General features: G+C 43.8%; 1 protein-coding gene across 5 annotated transcripts in view; it reads left to right on the top strand.

Moving 5' to 3' along the window:
* The window catches only part of PCSK6 (proprotein convertase subtilisin/kexin type 6), a 157,509-nt gene that overhangs the window by 59,175 nt on the left and 76,120 nt on the right, over positions 1-22,214 (top strand). For 3 of the 5 annotated variants that reach the window (XR_004371765.2, XM_032766015.2, XM_032766013.2), the window contains exons 2-4: positions 2,868-2,972; positions 19,312-19,422; positions 20,290-20,433. Coding sequence is in view for 4 of the 5 variants with exons in the window: in XM_032766013.2 (XP_032621904.1) it covers positions 2,868-2,972; positions 19,312-19,422; positions 20,290-20,433 (360 nt within the window). In the remaining variant the exon portion in view is untranslated. Of the gene's footprint in view, positions 1-2,867; positions 2,973-3,056; positions 3,173-18,228; positions 18,344-19,311; positions 19,423-20,289; positions 20,434-22,214 lie in introns of all 5 variants that reach the window. The other 2 variants (XM_032766019.2, XM_032766017.2) reach the window with 2 other exon arrangements.

The raw sequence follows: 22,214 nt of genomic DNA, 5'->3' as shown, positions 1-22,214 counted from the left end.
GGGTAACTTAGACCAGGTCGATACTAGAAAGGATTTGCTGGCACCCTCTTAGTGTAGACTCTGCTTATACCAGCAAAAAATGCTTTGGCCAATATGGGTGTGTCTTCACTACCATTAAAATCACATGGTTGCCAGCTGACTTGGGCGAAGGGGCTGTTTAATTGTGATGTAGACATCTGGGCTCTGGCTCTAGGACCCTGTGAGGAGGGGAGAGTCCCAGAGCTCTGGACTGTCAGCTGAGCCAGGATGTCTACACAACGGTTAAACAGCCCTGCAGCCTGAGCCCAAGCCAGCTGATTCAGGCCAGCCACGGACATCGAATTGCAGTGTATATACAGGGATCCGCAACCTTTGGCACGCGGCCCGCCAGGCTAATGGGGGCTTTTGGAAGCGGCAGCCAGCACTTCCCTTGGCCCACACCGCTTCCTGCAGCCCCTGTTGGCCTGGAGCACCGAACCGCAGCCAGTGGGAGCTGCAATTGGCCAAACCTGCGGACGCGGCTGGTAAACAAACCGGCCCGGCCCACCAGGGTGCTTACCCTGGTGGGCTGCATGCCAAAGGTTGCCGATCCCTGGTATATACCCTATAGCTTATTCTGGCTCCCTGAGCAATATAAGCCATACTGGCAAAAGCACCTTTATGTCAGTTGAACAACATCTATACTAGGGCTTTTGCTAGTATAGAAACATTGCAAAAAAAAAAAAATCCTCTCCCTAACTGTACAGGCAAAAGTTTCTAGTGTAGACCTGGCTTTAGGGACCAGGTGATGTCAGTGGTCCAAGTTCACGCTGAAAGTCAGTGATGCAGCAGTAAAGTCCTTAATCCTGTATCTAACTGAATGCATGTGAGTTAGTGCCACTGACTTAAATGGGGCTAACCCACTTTGATTTGAATGGGACTACTTACAGACGTGCTTAACATATTAGCATGCAACTGGCCCATACCCAGCAAAGCAGAGTCAGGATTAGAATCTGGGATCAGTGTGCAGTCCACCTGTAATGGCCTGGCATCGATCTCTTGCAAGCGTCCTTTGTGGTCAGGTGTGTTTGCAGTCTTTAAACTGTCCTAGTATTGGACCATACCTCCACAGCTTCCTCCATGGAGGCACTGGTTTCTCCCTCTTGCTTTGTTCTGCCCCCCAGCTCTCCAGCTGGGCCTTTTAACAATTCAATTCCCCTTCTAGAGGTTTATCGCTTTCTGAGAGTAGGCCACATCCCCAGTGGCCTATGGGGGGACCCAGACCCTCCCACTACTCCCAGTCACAGCCCAGGAACCCTAGGAATAGCAGCCATGTGCCATCATGTCCCTTTAACTACACTGCTTTCAATCCCTGGGCTACTTCCCCATGGTCCCATCCTTTGCCAAAGCTTCACCCTTATCTCGGGGCTCATTTGAGTTCAGACCCAGCAGCCAGCCAAGAGCTCTTCCTTGAGCCCCCAGTCCCTGTCAGCACTGAGCTGTCCAGGGTACTGCAGTTCCCTTTAGCCAGCCAGGAGCACCACTGCACTCCTCTAGCCCCAGCAAGGAACTGACTGTCTCTAGCTTTGCAGCTCCTTTTATATGGTCCTCCTGGGCCCTGATTGGCTGCTTCTCCTGCAGTCTCTCTAGCTGCTTGGAGGACTTCTCTACTGCTCCTTTCCTGGGATAGGAGTGGCAGGACACTGCGGCCTCCAGCAAGGGCCTAGTCTCCCCCCCTCCCCCCGGCCCCACCACCACCCATCACACTGCTACCCTAGTCCAGTGCAGCCACTTTCCAAACCAGCTTTCCCTGGCAGCTCTGCCAATATGCATGACTGCTTTTAATTATTAAAAGGGGGGAGGGTAATTTTAATTTAAAGACGTCCAGGCTAAATTTTATTTTAACAAGGTGCAGTTGTATGCCTCTCTGTCCCCCTCTCATCCCGCTCCATTCTTATTTCATGTGGCTTAGAGCTCAGCCCTGTCTTTGTTTGTCATGGAAGGTATTTAAAGTCTTTTTTTTTAAAAAATAAGGATGGAAGGTGGGGTGGGGTGGGGTGTGAGAACCTACCATTCCCTAACACTTAGCCCGCTTCAGGAGACTCCAAAGCAGCAGGTTATTGCACAGCATTTCCAGTCACTGTAACATGCTCCTGAGGAAGCTTTTTCCCTCATCGCCACAATATGCGCTGCGGCTTTGTGGCGATTTTTGACAAGTTTTTCTGCCTTTGGCATAGCAGCTGCCTTTGAAGGCTTATTCCTGATATGGCAGTTGGTGGTCCCTTACTTTCTTTACAGGAACTCCTGGACTCTTCCCTAGCATCACACAGCTGGCTTCCTTGCTGACAGCTGGTAGCTCTCTATAGTAAAGTCAGGACTGTGTGAACTGTTATTCTGCGTGGTGGATAGATGGTGGATGCAGTATTAACGGCTTTGGTGCATTGCTCTCATCGATTTGCTTTGCTTTGTTGTGTCCTCTGCCATTCTTTTCTGGGGAGAGTCTGGTGTGGTGTTTTGTTTTTTGTTTTTTTTTTTCTTTTTCCTTTGAAGACATACTAGAGTTACTGCCGTTTCTGAGCTTCTGGGATCTTAATTATAGGCCCAATGCTGCTACCACAGAAACCAATGGCAAAGTGACAGCATGGCTTTCTCAAGAGCCCAAGACTGCAGTGGGAGCAAACTCAGTTGCTTCATAGACCCGTACAGATTCTCAGCTGGGTGACATGGTTCTCTTTGTGGGTAGGTGGGGGAAGTCCGCAAATCAGCCTCTCTGGCTGCCAGGGATCGTTGGGTATGGGAGGTCACAAGAAAAGCTGAGCATCTCAAGCTGTGCATGGGTGGAAGATTTCTCCATCCCTAACTCACTGTGCGTGTTGCTTTTTTGTTTGTTTGTTTTTTGTTTTGCACAGATTGGGAACTTGGAGAACTATTACCACTTTCACCACAGCAGGACGATAAGGCGCTCGACGCTCAGCAGTCGAGGCCGGCACAACTTCCTCCGGATGGATCCCAAGGTATGGCCCCCATTGGCAACACTGCCCCCTCAGGAGCCAAGCTGCCATGGACTCCTGCATCCTCCTCCGCTTCTCACCCCATAGGTGGGAGGTGATGTACAAGGCCCCGAGCACAAGAAAACACTGAAACAAGCAGCAGCACAGCCTGTGCACTGTCATAGGGAGTCCCTCAGGTTTGTTGGGCAAGCTGCTGCAGAGAGGTAAGGATGCCTTATGGCTTCTTTCCCTCCCCCCAGAAAATATCCCAAGTCCAGGCCCTTGATTCTATATTGTTTGTTAATTCTGCCTCCCCTCTCCCTTTTGTGTTTATTGGGCTGGTTTGGGGTAAGGAGCATCCCCCTTTGGGTCTAAAACCAGATGGTACGGCCCTAAGTTCATCAGTGCCCAGATGGATCATCTCGTGTCTGTGCCCCTCTTCACCACCCTTTCCTATCCACCTGCTGGAGCGTGTGACATTCGTCTGTGTATTTCTTAGGTCAGTTGGGTGTGTTTCCATACAAATGGCTACACTCTGCATTATGTACTTGTAGGGTATTTATTATGAAAAACTTCAGAGGCGCTTATGCAAGAACCATTAAATCTGTGAACATCTTGTCAGAACTCAATGTGACTATGTCCTCTGAATCAGAAGGGGTTCGATGGCACATGCCCTGCAGCCTTGAGGACACACTGTACAGATTAGGATTTAGTGCCGTAAGACAGTTGTGGAAGTAACATCAACTTTTGCAAAACTATCCTTGTGCTCGGTCTTTGTCCCATGCTAAATACATTGCAAATGCTCTACACTCTCATTGATCACCCTCTTTGTATTCATCTCTTCACAATTTTCTCTTCAGTCGCTCCACTATACCCGCAAACAAAAGCAGCATTGTATAAAAGCCTGATTTCACAGAGGATGTGGGGGAGTTCTGCCACCAGGCCTAAACACTGTGTCATATATTTCTCATTCTAGTTAAATATATCTGTATGATGGTATATATAGCGCAATGAGTGGCCTTGTAACTATTTGGTGCTCGATGATAAAGATCTTTGGTATGCTCTGATGTGAAGCTTGTATTTGAATGGTTTGTCTTAAAGAGCCTGGTTTCTTTATTTGCAGCATACAATTGAGCGTGATTACAGACATATTGTAAATCCAGCATGTTATCCTTGATACCACATGCTCTGTAATTGGTGAATCATTTGACATGCAGGGTATGTTTATCAATGATTGAAAATACTTACAAGTGACTAAATATTAACATCTGCCTTAAGGAAAAAAATTTTTAAAAACGGTTAAGGAAACTTTCCAATACAGAAATTGCATTGTATACTGTGGGTGTTGATTTAGTTGTCATAACATTTGCTGTCTTAATGGTTGCTATGTATGAAATCTTTGGCTACAAGCATATGTTACTCTGTTCTAGAGCAGCCTAAGAGATTTTTATCACAGTTGAATTGCCAGAAGTCAATGTTCAAGAAAATAAAAATTCAGAACAAATGAAATCTATGGCAGTGCGTGGGGTGTAGTTGGAATGTTACATTTTTTACTTCCTGATGCTATTCTTTTCTCCTACCAACTTTTATAAACCTTGCATTAGTCTGTGCATAAATGTAAAGAGAATTCATGTTTTTTTCTAAATTTTTGTATTAAAAGCTGAAATAAACATGGTTGCTCTTAATAGATATCTAATGCCATTCTTAAAAATATCTAAGACTCCAGCAAAGATTCCTGTATGTATTGGAGTTGACAGAAGTTTGTGGGAACTTTTGTTTCCCTGGACTCCAGCACTGAGCACAGAATGAGAAGACTGCTCCTCGACACAGTGTGTTCTGTTTCAAGTAAGCTAAAGGGAGCAATGGCAGATCCTAGTTGGTGCATAATGGTAGGGTGACCAGATGTCCCATTTTTTTTTAAAGGGACAGTGCCATTTTTTTGGCCTTTTTCTTATATAGGCTCCCACCCCTGTCCTGTTAACCCTAACCCCTAGATAACCCTACTTAATAGTATATGGGTTTTTTTTGTGTTAAACACGATATCAGGCAAAACCGAGTGTGAAAACCAAGAGTTATCACTCAGGTCCTGATCCACAGTGCACTGAAGGCAGTGGGAGTTTCCCTACTGACTTCAATGGGTTTTGGAGCAGGCCTTCTGGGACTGAAGCTATGCTGGTTTATACAGCAGAAGGACAGATTCTCATCTTGTGTAAACGGGGACAACTCCTTTTACTTCAATGGAGCTATGACCATATAAAGTGACTGAACATCTGGCCTAAGGTAGGGCAGATTGGTGTAGATGACCTATTTTTACTCTTTCATTTAGAGCGGAAAATCTGTTAAATGTGTACATTCGATGCATCTTATTTACTTCATTAATTTGTATACATGCACTGAGCTCCATCTTAGTAAGATGGACTGTCTTTCAGTATTAGAATTAGAAGCAGTTATCAAGTTATAATATATCTTTATAGAAAGACAGGTATCCATGATGTACTGGGCCTTCATGTAAAGGTTGAGTATCTGTGGCAAAGCCAGCATGCCTGCTGGAGGTGACATGCTACTGAAGCAATATGCTCCACTTCTTAGGCCCTGTAGGTGAGGTGTGGGAGGGAATGTTGTTTCATATTGTACGGAGGAGAGAGAATTGGGACCCTTGGTCTTTTTTTTTTTTCCCAGCTGTGCCACTGATCTGATTTGCTCTATGGCCTTGGACAAGTCACTTAACCTCTCTGTGCCTCAGTTTATATCTATGTAAAATAGCTACAAAGCTTACCTACTTCATTAGCACATTGAAAGGCTTCATTCAGTTATGTAAAACTCTTTGAGATCCTCAGGTGAAAGATATTAATGGACAAAGTATAATGTTATTATTAAGACTTTCCTATTGACTCAGGATAACAAATTACATTGTTGTTTCCTTGTGAGACCTGCATGGAGGACCCACTATTACTAGTTTAAACCCCTTTTAATAGCAGTTTCAGTTAAATATATAAACGGAACCTCCAACACACTATTGGTAACATTCGCACATAGACTGTTGTCACAAACAGTGTTGCCAACAGAAAGGAAAAATGAACAATCTGAACATTCCAACTATTGCTGGAAATAAGATACAATTGACTGATTGTTTCCAAGTGTTCTAATTAAACTTTATAGCCCTGGGGGATGTATACAGGCATCTGAACATATTATGAATTCAGATCTGCAATTGAAATAACTCTCTTCTAAATTAGCCTAGTTTAGTTCAAACCAAATCAATTAGCTTTTAGTCTATTAATATTTGCTTTACCTAGCTCTACTGATTGATAGTCAGTTAAATTAGCATAGGTTTACAGGCATTTGTTATTACCTTGAATTCAAGATCCATTATTTGCAGGGTTTTTTTTTCTCCCATCCATTTGCAAATCATTTGGAAGTGTGTTGGCAGTTTGAATGGTGCATAATTAGTAATCATAAAATGGTAAATATTATTATGAAGTTGTATTACTGCAAAGCATACAGAAACACAGAAAAATTTGCAACAGCTTGAATGGAATAGCAAAGATGGAAACAAACGCAGAAGTCCTAAAGAACTAAAGAATTCAGTCGTCTGCAGATGCTTTATCTGTTTGCTGTCATCCATTCAGCATCTTGAGGTCCCGGCTGGGGCTGCATTGTATTAGGCACTTTGCTGTGGCATAGTAGGAAACAGTCCCTGCCCCAAAGACCTTACAATCTTAAGACAAAAAAGAGTAGGTGGGGAAATGGGAACAACTGAGTGAAGATCAGGAGCAGAGCTCTATTCTCCTGACTCCCAGCTCAGTGTCCTCACTAGACCATGCTGCCCTCCCCACATGCTAGCACCATGGCAACTCCTTTCCTTAGTCAGCCGCAGTAGGAGTGCTGGCATAGACTAGCAGCTGGTCTACAGTCATATTCCCACCACTGCTACCATTGATAGGGGATCTGAAGGGAAGACGCTAGTGTAGACGCTAAACATTCTCTATTGGATAAAAATGCCTTTAAGGTTGTCGGAATTTGAAATCCTCTCATCGTTATTACAAATGACGCAACCAGACAGAAAGGTGAGTCCTCCCTCACCAAAGTAACTACCTGGGGGGATGGCTTTCTTCACCAAAATCTCTTAGCCCAAATATGTTTCTTTAGGGCTGTTCTTGGTCGTTGTCGGAATCTGGCCTTCCCTACCCTTATTGGCTAAGCGTTAATGGAGATCCCGTGTCTACCTGAGGCCTTGTTGTCATGTCAGAAAAAGGTGAGTTCTTAACTCAAGTTAGGTCACTCAAGATAAAGGCTTTACTCATGTGAGCACTACAAAGTGCCTTCCCATTGCTAGGATTGTACGGAGTTACCTGCCTTGAGTTAAATCACTGTTTTGATTTCACAAAGACAAGGCCTGAAGCAGCCAAGCTAAAGGGTTGGTCAGAGTTGTTCTAGGTCTCTGCTACGGTAGGAAATTGGCCCATTACTGCTGTGTACTGACTAACACCGAACACAGGCTTTGTCCCATCCACACCAGCATTAGTGTGTTCAGTACTAGTTCAGGGGCATCTGTTGCTGACAGCCAGTTAGGCAATGGGTCTGTTTCCCACTGTGGATGGGATTTTCCTGTCAAAAATGGTCACCTGAAGCCTATTGTTGGGATGTGGAGTGGTGCCAATACTACTCAAGCGCTTTACAAAGTAGGTCAGTATCAATTGTTAACACTCTTGGCCCAGTCCACACTAGCTGACTTAGACCTGCCTGCACTCCCTACTACAGTTGTGCCTGTGATAGTTATGAAATAGCTGGTCCTGACATGGTTACAACCTTGCTTCATTTTGTAATGCTACTTTTTTAAAACAACAACAAAAAACCCACACACATCCACTGGCCCCAGTCAGGACTGGGGTCACAGCATGCTAGGCACCATATAGACACATAGTAAAAGACAGTCCCTGCCCCAAAGAGCTTCCAACCTATATAGACAAGATAAATATAAACAGGTAGATGACATACAGTTTTAGTTCCTTAAAAAAAAAAAAAAAAAAAATTCCCACCCTATCGGCCCCTCTAGCTCATTCCTTAGTCTAGATTGCGAGTCTCAAACTTCATTGTACTGTGACCCCCTTCTGACCAGGGGCGGCTCTAGCTTTTTTGCTGCCTCAAGCACGGCAGGCAGGCTGCCTTCGGTGGTGCGCCTGTGGGAGGTCCCCGGTCCCACGGCTTCAGCATACCTGTTGCCGAATTGCCACCGAATCCGCAGGAGCAGGGACCTCCCTCAGGCAAGCCCCGGAAGGCTGCCTGACTGCCACCCTCGCAGGGACCGGCAGGGTGCCCCCCATGGCTTGCTGCCCCAGGCACACGCTTGGAGCGCTGGTGCCTGGAGCCGCCACTGCTTCTGACAACAAAAATTACTACATGACCAGGAGGGAGGACCAAAGCCTGAGCCCACCCGAGCCCTGCTGGCCTGGATGGGGAGGAGCAAGGGCTTTCAGACCCAAGCAGGGGGCCTGTAACCTGAGCCCCACTGCCCAGGGCCGAAGCCAGGGCTGGGATCCACTTCGGGGTCCCAACTCAGCCCTGAGAACCACTGGTTTACATGTCTCCCCAGAGAGAAGGTCTATGGCTGACTTATCTGCCAGCCCAACAGAGCTGTAAAGGAAAACGAACTTACTAACCCTTTCATTTAGCTGCTGACATTCCTTTGTTAATGTAGACAGGATTCTCACCATGTGAAACCCTTGGATGCGTCCATCTATATTACAAAATGGAACTTCATTGCAACCACGTCTGCCTGATGGAACTGGAGCTCTGGGGTGGCTCTGCGTAGAGCAGCTCTGTGCCCGGATACAGGAGTGAGAAATGGGCCAAGATTTTCAAAGGTGACTAGTGATTTTGAACCCTTAATTTTTCAGCACTCAGCTCTTTTAAAGGGGCCTGATTTTACACAAAGCACTGAGCACCCACCCTCTGTAAATCAGGACATTTTTCACAGTGAGCACAGACTTTAACATAAGGGCAAGGGGAGTGCACAGCACACAGACATCTGTCTTGAAGGTCGATACTGCAGTTCTCTTCTTGCTGCGGTACCCTACTCCTATTTCCTCATCTAATCTCCCTTTGGAATTTTGGCTGCATTTTTTCCTTCTAGGGAAATTCTCACCCAAGCTAACCTTCCCTGAGTGATGAGTGAGTTACCCCATTCCACGTGTACTGTCTCTTGCACACACAGTCAAAAAGGAGGACAGGGCGTCTTCAGAAGTCTTGGGATTTCAAAAGATGAGATTAATTCAAGAAAAGTTACAGCTGTATAATTTTAGGGGACAGGAACTTTAAACTGTGATTTAAGTCATTGTTCTAATTCCTGGTACTGGCCATCTCCAAGCAAATTTGTCTGTCTGCAGTTGAATTTTAATCTGGGATTTGTATAGGCTACAGCTACTGGATGTAAAAATCAAATTAATCTTGGTCTGCAAAGTCACTGTGTTAAGTAACTGGATCATATTCACTTGGTGAGGACTTCTACCTCCATATGAATCTAAAGAACCTGCTTTCAGCAAGTGAAGTTCTTTGTGGTGGTCAGTCTGACCATTAACCCGTAATAAATAAATGTTAGGTCCACTTTGATCTGCTCAGAGTGTTGGCAGATTAAAAGCACAGAACAATTTGAGCTGTGGAATAAGAAACATGCCGTGCTGGCTGCTGCTTCTAAAAGAACTTTTTTTAATTGAGGAAAATGTTCTGAAGCACTCAGCTTTCTGACTGGGCCAAAGTATGGTTTGACACAGTATCATCGAGTTTAATTCTAAAACTATTCCAAAAGCTTGAGAGTGTAGTAACTTTGCACTTAGCCTTCTATAGCCTTATGGGAGTTGCACAGGTGCTACACACAGCACATCTGGGATAGTGTAAACTCTCTAAGGACACTTGAAGGAGAGCCAGGCTCACTCCATGATCCTCGAGGAGCAGACTTCAACACCACGCTCCCTACTGTAGGAGATAATTTGAGGAAACTCTGATTTGGCAGATGTAGAGCTTCTCACTCCTGGCCTTGGCTTGTGTATGGAAGAGCTGGACTTGGCCTGTCAGCATGGACACTAAATGAACGGGGAAGGGCATTGCTTTTAATGCGAGGGAGGCTGTCTCTTGCACACACCAACAGATTAGTGCTTGCTGTCGTCTGTGGGCAAGCACAGTTAATGTTTGGAGACTGAAACTTCAATAATAAGACATATTTAAAATGAAAATACAGCAGCAGAGGAGAACAGCAGCCAAAGTCTAGATGTCTGCAGGCATGGACCACAGAAAAAGCAATAACACTTTATTGCCCCCCACCCTACACACACACACACCGGTTTATGATGAAAACTTGTTATGGCCATCTGGCTTGTCCTGGAACTGTGTGTTAAACACTGAATAGCCATTCGAATGTTGTTTGGTTTTTTGCTGTGCTGGGAATTTGCATCCCACATGCAGATTTTGTTAAAAAAAGTACCTTAAGTGGCTAAATTAATATTTATTAAAAATACATACAATCTGAATGTATTTTTTTAATGTAGAAAAGCTTGTTCCTCTTTTTTTAGCAGCTCCATGACTGTGAATGGTTTGGGTCTGTGGCATCTGCCCCTTGTTGTCTTTGTCACCACCCCATATTAAGTGGCAGGACAAGATCAGCAATGAGGATATTAGTCCCTGAACCCATCCATCAGCTCTGGTTTGGGTTTAATGGCTTTTTTGGTACCAATGGATTATTAGGCTGGAAGATGAGAAGTACTTTTACTGAGGAATGCGGCTACACGGTCAGCGAGCATGTGCTCACCAAAAGCTTTGGTAGCACAGTACAATCATCAGTGATAGACATAGGCTGAGCATCTACTTTGACCACCTTAAGAACCTACCTCGTGATCAGTCTGGATGGGGCTCGCTCTGAAAGGAGGCCAGGTGTCCCTTTGGGATTGGCCATGGTGGCGATCTGTCACTACACTACAGTTTCCCTGCAAGAAGTCCAGTCTGCTGATCTACTGTCCTAGCCTCCCTCTGTTCTGCCCCTGGTGTTGTGTGTCAGAATTTGCACAGACAGCTGGGGTAGAATTGAGCAGAGCCTGATTGCATCATAGAATAGGGACTCTAGAATGTTGTTGTGAACATTCCATTCAGTCTTTATTTAATGTCCTTTTTTTAAAGTTCAGCTCTCATTTGGGGGAAACCTTTTTTCCAGTGAGTAGGTATCTATATGAAAGCAATGTAAATTTAACAAAAGACCACAACTCTTAACTATGCCAATCTGTCTCTCCTCATCTAGTCAAATATTACAAACTACCATTGAAGCAAACGGCATTATGACGGATTTCTGGTTTGCTTGTGATGTACAATGTTAGGGCTTGACTCAGCACAACAGTTGTCACTAATTTAACTAAAATCAGTTCTTAAATCAGTTTAAACTGATGCTGCTTCTCCTTAAACCCAGTTTATATCAGTTTAGATTAAACCCACCTCAACTAAATTGATACAAGCCAGGTTTTTAAATTGAATGAAGGGGGGCCATTTAATAACCAGTTAACCAGGCCTTAGTTAAACTGGAGCAACTTTTACAGGAAGATACTAACGCCTTGGGGGAAGGCACCAGATATAGCACATGTAGGAAGCTGGCCTAGAGTTATGAGTGGTGAGAAGAAGTACAGGAGTGCAGCAAAAGACTGAGCTACTAAAGAATCAGAGCTGAGTTGCTAGATATTCAATGGGAAAAGGAGGCACCAGTCCATTTATCTGGGGGTGGTGGGAAGGGAATGTTGGCATCCAGTTTACAGTTAGACATCAAAGGCCCTTTTAAAAAGTTGGTGTTGACAGTCCTGTGTGTAACGGGGCTATTAGCGAGGATCTAGTGGTGTAATTATAGCATCATCCTCCGGTGCAGGAAACCAAGAACCAATAATGAAAGTGCCAAAACTAAGGAGGGAAAAGGCACTGGCAGATGGAGGAGGGAAAACTCCAGCTTCGAATGCTACAACGCAGAATAGGCACTTATTGCCAGAATTCAGGCCAAGGGCTTTTGGAGGCAGCCTGGGATATTTTTCTTCCAAATGGAGAACTTCCCACGACAACCTGTTTGCAGGTGGAGCATCTCAATGCTCCACTGTCTCCTGGAACAACAGATAAAGAATACAGACCCAGCTAGGAAATCTGAGGACTGGAGTGGGACTTTTAAAAACTTGGGGTGGTCACAGATCATTTAGGGTTCTGAAAAATGTAGTAATTTGACTTGTTTCCTGTGGCTAAGCTTTAGTTTAAAAAAACAGGTATAAGAAGCTTGTGTCAGAGTGGCAGAATCTATGCAAAGACTGTCAGGTGAGTTAGCTGCTGCACAGCTGGGGCTGGAACCAGAATTAAGCCAGGTAGTTTCTGACAAGCAGCCCTGTACTCAGATCACATGACTCTGAGTACTGTAAATGTACTGTAGTAACTCTACCAAAAGCAGTGAGAGCTTCCCTTAGTGATGAGTCCTGCCTCCAGGCTCTGCTATTACTTCTTTCCTGAGAAGTGGAGATGAGGCTGCTGGTTTTCTTGTGAGAAATTATCAGGGTCTAGGTAAGAGAAGTGAGAATAAATGACGACCTACTTAACCTATAAATGCCTGTGATGCGGCATCTGCCCCACACTGTCCAAGAAGGGGTTAACAGAGCCCTAGGGAAGCTATGCAAAAAGCAGCCAATAGGAGAGGGGCTGTGAGGCGTGGCCAATCAGGGCCCAGCAGGACCATATAAGAAGAGCCTCAGAGCAGAGTCAGTAGCTGCCTAGAGTTTGAGGAGGGAGAACTGTGTCTGGAGTAGGCTGCAACCCTGTAGCACTGTGGACAGAGCAGTGCAGGCAGGAACCTTGGGGGAGGAGAAAGTGCTCCAGACAGGCTATTGCGACTGAGAAGGGTGCTGTGGCTGCTGGGAAATGGTCCAGGGAAATGCACCGATGATACAGTCGCAGAAGAAAGCTGTAATCCACAAGGTCCCTGGGCTGGGACCCAGAGTAGTGGCAGGACCAGGAGCTAAACTCCCCTGGAAGAGGGGAATGTGGATAGTGACATGGCTGAAGGGCTGAGCCATGAAAAGGGTGCTGTGATTCCTGCTGCTGCCAGAAGGGTTGCAGGTGGACTGCAGAGAAGGAGTGATGGGGTGCAGACCACGGATGGGGGTGTTGGTCTTGAGCTAATCCCCAGAACAACCAGAAGGAGGGGCCAGTCTGGCGGCGAGTGATGCGCGCTGTGACAGTGGCGTAAGAGCTCTTTGTGTTCTATTGACGTTTGGCAAGCTAGTGTAAATCAGTGACGCTTGGAAAAGCAGGAAATAATCTATTGTTTCCCAGTGAACATGGCTAATAACCCTGGCTCCTGGGAATGCTGAAATTAGTTTTATAGCTCTATGACCTCTCATTCCTAATGTGACCAAACGAGCACTCTGATGAGCACACTCCCTTTTTAGATAATACAGCACAAAATTTGGAGGCTTAACTTGCCAGTATCATCTTTTAGCACTGGTCATGTCCAACAAAACAGTCAGTCTGAATATAGATTTTTACTTCCAATAATTACAAGTGAAATACTTTAAAACACACAGTAAATGTTGCAACACTAATATATTGAGATATACCGATCTCATTGAACTGGAAGGGACCCCCAAGGGTCATTGAGTCCAGCCCCCTGCCTTCACTAGAGGACCAAGTGCTTATTTTTTCCCCCAGATCCCTAAGTGGCCCCCTCAAGGATTGAACTTATAATTTTGGGTTTAGCAGGCCAATGCTCAAACCACTGAGCTATTCCCCCCCCCCAATAATAATTAATAATAACACTGTGTAAATGAACAGTCTAGCATCTTCTACAGAGCTGGTATGGAAGTTGTTTTCCTTGTGGAAAATTTTCAGTTAAAATGAAAATTGTTTTCATTTTGTCAATTTTTTTTATGAAATACTTTGTTTAAAAATTAATCAAACCCAAACCCCAGCTATTGTTGTTCTGGGCAACTGGAAATGTACAAAAAATTTGCTTTTTGGCAAGCAAAGTTATAAATATTTTAGCTGATCAGGCAAAAATTTTTGATTTAACTGAATTTTTTTTGCCCAATTAGCTAAAACTTCTCCGTTTTCAGCTGTAAAATAATAATAAATATTGGTTTTGGTTTTTCAATGAAAACCTTAAAAAGTCATCAGAGGGAGACTCCCACTCAAATTTCCATTTTAATGAAAAGCTGTTTTTCATCAGAAAATATTTTGAACTAAAAACTTCTATCAGCTGTAGTCATCTAACTTCCAACACATGTCAAAATACTGGTACGTTTACTTGTGTTTTGAAGCAAGAAAGAAAACATGTATTTCAAAGCATTCTGTTTGATTTCAGTGGGTGTAAGTTTCATTTTTCTCTATGAAGAAAAGAAAGAGGAATTCTTGTTGGCGGCAAGTATACACTACTGTGTTTGCACAAGAGAGCAGGAGAAGGATGAAAAGAAGAAATAAAGAGGGAATGCATAACACGTATTTAAAACCGCCACCTTATAGGGTAGCTAAGAAGTTCCTTGTGTGTTAACTCAGGCTAAGAGTGGCATATGACAAACCTTGCCCTTTCTAAAATCGCTTTACATGTGATCTTGCGGAATGTCACCCACCACTAAAACCCCAACAAATGTCACAGTGCTAGACCTGAAAAGTGAACTTAGATCTTCTGCCGAGAAGTATTCTCTGTAAGGATAAAAAATGCCTGAGCTTGGAAGCAGAGAGCTGCTCACTTTAGGTAGAAGGCAGAGTGCTCAGGGAAAAAATACCCTAGTACTTTTGAGCCTGCTCAACCAATGACCGCCTTCATGTTTAACTTATTAATTGCAGTTTGTGGAAGATGAATGGTGACTTCCATCAGTGCATGGAGTCTGGAGAAAATGTGGCTTAAATCCATAACGGCATGCAAACAATCCCTCCCTTTTTAATTCATCAGCAAAGACTCAGTGAGTCAAGCTTGTGGGACTTATTTTTCAGGATATGTTTGTGTGGCTTTGGGGCCAGTGTGCATGGTTTACATGGAAAAACACGCTCATAGGAGCATACAAAAGCACTCCCCTTCAACACTAAGGGTCTGTTGATAGAGATTTTGATAAGGGAATTCAGTGGCTCTGAATGGTCTGAATGTGGACATTGGATAAAGCTGCATTTTAAGAAGTGCTAAAGTATTATGAGAGCACCTGGTGTGCTTAGATGAAGCCAACATGATTTTAATGCTAGCAGATGAAAGAAGAGAAGCAGAATCAAGGTCCCTGCTGTTTTAGGACTGTTAGGGTAAATCTGTAGACCCAGTTATCACAAGTGAGCTCCACTCTGAAAAGTGAAAGTTCATAAAATGCCACAATAGCTTAGACAAACAAATGCTGATGGGAAAAGGTGCACAAGGGAGACTGAATTCGTACAAACGAAGAGGCTGACTGGTGTAACTCAAGTATTATGTTCAGATCATGCCTGGTAAACAAGAAAAGTGGGGGATGGAAATCAGTGAACCAAAATTCGTGTGGCGGATAAAATAATGAGGGTATGGGCTAGTCCACCCATCACTCCTTTTTGGGGTCCTTAAAAGATTTTTCGAGGAAAATCGGAGGATATGAATGGAAGAGGGCAGCGATTGCTGACTGAAAGGATTGAGCTCTACCAATATGGCTGCCATCTCCACTATCTCTTGGAACTCCAGAATCCACTATAACACTAGCCTAGATAGTCCAGACCAGATCGGGCCAAAGGGAGAATCCTAGATGACCTCACCACCTCCATTGTCTCTGACTAAATCCCAACCACCATGTGGGAGTGAGACTTTGCCATCTACCCTCACCCCTATGTGTTCTTTCCCCCTCCATTTTATTTCTTCTAATTTCTGTCCTCCTTTGGCTTCTGTCTGTAAAAAGTCTGGGTTAGCTGGCCAAGACTGTATATTTTGCAACACTGCAGTGAGCCTGTGACCAAAAGCACAACTAAAAGCAGTGCCCTACACAGCCCGATGCTGGTATAAATTTGCAAAGCCTTAAGAGTGGTTAATAAGATTGTGTTCTGGGCCTGTTTTTCCAGCAGTGAGGTGGCAGGTGAAGGTCCACACCAGCATCAGAAGCTGCATTTTCTATCTTTGCTGTTTTCACTCCTCTCTCGTGTGTTTGTCTTGTTTGGTCTTTTAGGAAATGGGAACAGACTTTAACAACCACTCCTGCCCATCTCAGCTAACTTCTTCTGTTTTCCCCCAATAGGACAGGTATGATACCACCTAAAAGATGGTCAAACAAGCCCCCGCCCCCTCTAATGACTCTCTTGAGTTAAAGGGAACAAGGGATGTTGTTCATATGAAAGCCTTACTTAATACTTGACATTTCAAATGCTCGAACTGTTTTTCCTTCTTTTTCTGTATCTTTATTAAAAGGTGAAAAGGATTCTTAATGGTGTGTTTGCCGTGGTACAAAGCAGGTTGAAACCTCTGTATGCCAAATCCCGAACTTTGTTTAAAACTGTCTGATGTTGGACAGTGTTAAATCTTTGGGACCATATTATTCTAGTCCTACAACTTGTAAATAAACCTGAGGGCAAGGAGACTGAAAATTATTCTGGTCAGTTGTAGGCCTGGCTGCCAGGTTTCCTCAAATCCATTTTAAAGAACAGAGGATGAAATTCCAGGCCCGCTGAAGTCAATGAGAGTTTTGCTGTTGACTTGAGAGCGGCCCGCATCTCTCCTGAAGTGGCTTGAAATGTGTTTGAACTTTTTGAATGGTGTTATTGATATACAGACATTTCTTTGCCAGTGTCACGCTGTCTGGAGTGGCTCAGGACTGTGAGTGCTTACCTCAGGGCAGACTGCCAGAAAACAGGGCTGACACTCCAAGCTGGTGGTGTGTTCTATCATTAGATTTCACCAAGCCAGTAAGAAATATGGACTCCTGGATCACTATACCAGTCTTACCATGGAGTCAGACAGTCCCCTTAGAGTGTCCAGTCTATCTTGCCACCCCGACAGACTGGACTTTGCAATAGAGTGGCCACTTCCACCAAAACTCACATCATATTTAAGTTGTTTCCAGTCCCAAGAGACCAGTCACTTACCCCTGATCAACTGATACCCTAGATCTTACACCAAAGACAATGCTGGTAGCCAGTGCTACTAACTAAAGGTTAATTAGCTAAGGAAAGGAAAAGTTAAAGCAAGTAAAATACATGCACAGCTGAGTCACAGTCTGTAATTCCAAAGGTTGGCAGTGATGTACTAAACTGCCAGTTTCCCAAAAGTCGTTTCAGGGTACCATGATTGTCTCAGGCGATCTCCGCCTTGCATCTGGCGCACTTCCCTGGAAGAGTCCAAACAGTCCAGAGATGAAGGATCTTTTCTTGAATCCATACTTACAGCTTCGTCTCACAGAAAACAAGCCGCCAGTGTCTCTACCCAAGTGGGCTTTTCCTTTGATGACGGAGAGTGAGAAATGCCGTTTGTGTCTTTGACCTCCAGTCATCAACACAAAGACCACTTGCTTTGAAATGAGCCCTTTTCTGTTAGAGTTCTTCATTTGCATTCTACAAGGCTTCTTTCTCCTTTGATGGGTTAGTTGGTTATAGGGGTATATACAGTATAAATTGCTACTACATTATAATGGGATACAGAAAAGTGAACACAATGCAAGTAACATCTCATTAGTTTTTGTGAAGTTTAAACACCAAATACAATCACCTTGATCTATACTAATGCACAAGTGAATTGGCCTGGGGCTTTGAGATGAGCTGGCATCTGGTCTGCCAGTGTCGGAACCAGTTCTGCAGAACAGATGAAATATCACCAACAAGAAAGAAAAATAAGCCCCTGTTCAGCAAATCATCTTAAGTACTTGCCCAATGAAGAATTTACTAGTCATCCTTCATCTACTCACTTAACCAAGTGTTTTACCTACAACAGGGCTTAAGCGCACGCTTACATTCTTTGCTGACTCAGCCCATAGATAATGCTGTTGGTTAGCATGTGCATAAGTGTTTTGCTGACTCAGCCCATAGTTGATACTGTTTTCAGGGACCAAACCTTTATGTATGACCCATGGAGCAGCGTGCTGTCCTACCATTCTCTCGGGGCACATGTCTGTGCGCTGGTGCCCTTCCCCTTGCTGGATAATATCTCACATGCATCCCACTAAAAATCTGCACAAACCCATCTGTCCTGGGCTCTCACTTGTTAATATTGAAATGATGGTTCAGCCCTTGCATGGGAAATTCTCAGGCTTCCATTGCAGGCAGGAGTTCCTTCTGGACCCCTTCTCACCAGGTCCCCCAGGCAGAGGCAGATGCTGATTTTCCCAGAAGAAAGCCACTGTCAGCACCAGTTCTTCCCTAGTTACAATAGAGTCTCCAGCACAGAGTCCTGCCTCTGCTGAGTTCAGGTCTGTTCCCAATTACCTACTCTCGAGAGGAAAACACACCAGGCAGGGACCTGAACCCTGCAAAGTCACAAGCTCACCCTTGACATAACTGCTAATATTTCCCCTCCAAGTTAAAAAAAGAAACCACAAACCCATTTTCTGAGAGCCTGGGCAAAGTGTTCTGCTTGTGAATGACAAATCATTTGGCTTCATAAGGCTTTGTCTTCAAAAGAATCCAGGCACTCGGAGTGGGGAAAGCCAGGACGTGCCTGGCTCTGATGGTATACATGGGAGTCTGCACTGTTGTTGTTGTTGTTGTTAGCTGTGCTTTGGCATTGTATATATATTCTGTTGTCAAATGCAAGAATTAGTCCGTTGTGGGTCCAGTCCTGCAAACTCTCATCCATATCAGTAGTAGCTTGCAGAACTGGCTCTGTTTGTATCCAGAACATCTAATTAGACTGTCTCATTACATATTCCATCCATTGTACACCTCTACCTCAATATAACGCTGTCCTTGGGAGCCAAATAATCTTACCGTGTTATATTGAGCTTGCTTTGATCCACCGGAGTGTGCAGCACCCCCGGAGCACTGCTTTACCATATTATATGCAAATTCATGTTATATCGGATGGCGTTATAGCGAGGTAGCGGTGTACTTTAAAAACTTACAAATGTGATAAAGCAGCCTACAAAGAAGATGAGAGGTAGATTTGACTTCTTCCATTTCAGATTTAATTCGTTTTCTTTCTGGAACAGAACACAGCCTCATGCAAAATCTAAATTTGCTCTAGATTTTTCCATGGTGAGGAAAACCATCCACAGGCTGGTTAGAAATGAGTCAGGAATATAATGTTAAAGGCCTTTCTGTTTCAAAAGTTGTTTTGTTTGCTTGGGATTTTTCATTTATACTGTATATACAATGTTTGAGTGGCTAGTGTTTTTGTTATATCTTTATTTGCATATTCAGTCATTTAAAATCTCTGTAGGTGAAGTGGCTACAGCAACAGGAAGTGAAACGACGCATTAAGAGACATATTCGGGGTGACCCTCCTTTGATTCACTTCAATGACCCAATGTGGTCTAAAATGTGGTATATGGTGAGTATCTTCAGTAATCGCCTTGTTGCTAGCCAGGTACTTTTCTATGGTAGGGTTCTTTTACAGCAAAGTTCCTTTTTAAAAAAAATTAAAAGTTTCATTACTCTTGATAGTGTAGCCCATTGACTTCTGTGTTTGCATCCAGTGAATGTGCTTTGTAGCTGTATTAATGTATCCCAGGAGAACAATGTCATCTTTAGGGGCAGAAGAATGTCATCTTTAGGGGCCATATGGCCTAGTGACTGAGCATTGGACTGGGACTGAGGTGACCTGGGTTTTCTTCCTGGCTCTGCCACTGACCTGCTGGGTGACAGTCGGCAAGTTATTTGCCTCCCCTGTAACATGGGATGACGATACTGACCTCCTTTGTAAAGTGCTTTGAGATCTGCTGATGGAAAGCACTATAGAAGAGCTGAGTATTGTTGTTTATTGTAATTAGCTTTCATCATGATCACTTTATTACAGGTACAAAATTCTAAGGGCTGAAGCTACCTGTATGCAGTAAGATCATTTTATTTTGGTTCATTGATTTGTGGTTGGTAGGGAAAGTCATTTAAAATAAAGGAGTTTGATAGAAATGCTACTTTAGAGTCATACAAAGTTGAAGATCCCCCAAGTGGAAGAACCAAAGAATATTAAGATTTCAGTTCCCTTCATTAACTTGTTTGGGGATTTCTTGATCTAGTATGTAAATTTAAAACAACCTTACAAATAGCTTGGTAAACTGTGGAATGTAAATGTATTTTTCAGATTATTTGATTTGTTTGCACAGTATCGTTCTTCAGCTGAACTGGGGATGCTTTGAACTCATTGGCATATTGGGATGGATCAGTTTTATAATTTGCCCCTTGCTATTTCTGCCCTCAGCACTGTGGAGATAAAAACAATCGCTGCAGGTCAGAAATGAATATTCCAGCAGCCTGGCAGAGAGGATATACTGGCAAAAACGTGGTGGTGACCATTCTTGATGATGGCATAGAGACAAGTCATCCTGATCTCGTACAAAACTATGTAAGTAAAAAAAATAATAATTCTTTGCCGCTTCTCTGTAACCTTTTAGACTGGCATGTCAAATGGAAAATGTGATGAAAATATGATAGTTCAAGGAAAATGGGAGCAGAGACTTTTTTCCCCCAGTGAATTTGTTTCTGAAGAACTTTAAAAATGAAAACATAATTTAAGGTCAGTCATCAACAGAATACTCATAAAGATTGGGAAAAAAGCAGAACTTCAGATTTGAAACATCATTCCCATTGGGGATTAGCCAGCTAACTAGGAGATGGTGGTGGGATATTTTTAAACCTTCATCAGTCTCCTGTAGTAAAATCAGGCATCCTGTGGCCAAAGACAAAGATGGTGTAAATGGCTTTGCCTAGCCAGAGTTTGAAAAGAGATCAAGCAAGACATAAGACTTTCCATAGCTAATCTCTTTCCTGGCCTTGGGGAGTCTGACTTTTTAACCGAAAGATCCTGATTGCCAAACACCCAACGCCCAAATCCTCACTAGGAACCTGATGGGCTTTGGATCACATTCCATCTTGGCAACATGGACTGTATCTCATACCTCTCTAGCCTGATCCTGACACATACTGGATGGAGGCAATACATTTAGTACAATTCTCCTGGTTCTCATCTGATCCCCATTTTACGGTGAAGACTCTGACATGCCAGTCCCTGCTGACTCACTGCTAGCTCAGTATTTGGATGACACAGGTGTGTGAGTGGAATGCCTCTCTCAGTTATAAACAGGAACTGAAACACTCTTTACCAGTCAAGCCAAGAGTTCACTGGTTGATGTTTCTCCTGCAACAGTTGACGATGTTCTAATACATAAAACAGCATACGATGTAGCATTCCTACAGGTCTGTAAGATGCTGACAGGGACCGTTTCTGACTATCTGAGTCTTCTGTGCCCAGGATCCTCTTCTTTTCACTGCTTTAATAGGTTTGACATGTCTTTGTTATAGGTGTGCCCTAAGAGTTAAGGATTTTAGTGTCAGATCCTGGGTCCTAACTCTATTTTCCCTCATTTCCTATAAGGCAAACTCCCATGAGTGAGAGATGCTGGACCGCAGGATTCAGCTCACAGTGCAAAGCTCGTCATTTTTAATAGATTAATTCTTCATTTAATTTATTTCAAAAAGCTGTAAAAGAGCCTGAACAGGTGCTTCTAAACACTTTAAATAAGTTAATATAAAGAAGGGCCCACACCCAGCAAATGCACAGACACTTTCCATTGGCTCACAAGCAATTGCACACTAAGGAAAAAGAAGTTCCTTGTAAATTTCAGTGAGCCCTTTTAAGCTGTTTCTCCTCCGGGCTTGCAAGCTCCGGTTCCCAGCCTGATGAGTATGCTGGATTTAATAATGAATGCCAATAGCCTTTGTTCGTCTTAAGCAAATACTTGAGAATTAAATGAGAAGTGCCAGATGATTGCATAAGTCATCTCCCCAGCCCTAGCCCCTGGAGTGCTCTGTTAGTGCTAATGTAGCATCTTATCTGGCTCACAGGCTTTTCATTTAAGTATTTCGTTTTATTTGTGGAGTGAACACTTTATAGCCTCCCGGAAGGGCGTAATTGGAAAAGCAGAAAATATTGAACCACTTTCTTGTCAGTGGTGAGACAAAGCTTATAACCTTAGGGTAAGGGCATTCTGCAATAACTGAGCCTGGCATCCCAGTTATGCCTGAACTACGGCTGAACGATGAGATGTCTCTGTCTATCAGATCCCAGCAACGAGTGCGGCTCCATTTACATTGCTTCTCCCCTCCAAAGCAGCAACGTCTTCCCAA

This window comes from Chelonoidis abingdonii, chromosome 9, assembly GCF_003597395.2.
Source record: "Chelonoidis abingdonii isolate Lonesome George chromosome 9, CheloAbing_2.0, whole genome shotgun sequence".
NCBI lineage: Eukaryota > Metazoa > Chordata > Testudines > Testudinidae > Chelonoidis > Chelonoidis abingdonii.
The sequence above is the reverse complement of the archived record's forward strand: the minus strand, read 5'-3'. Positions and strand labels throughout refer to the sequence as shown.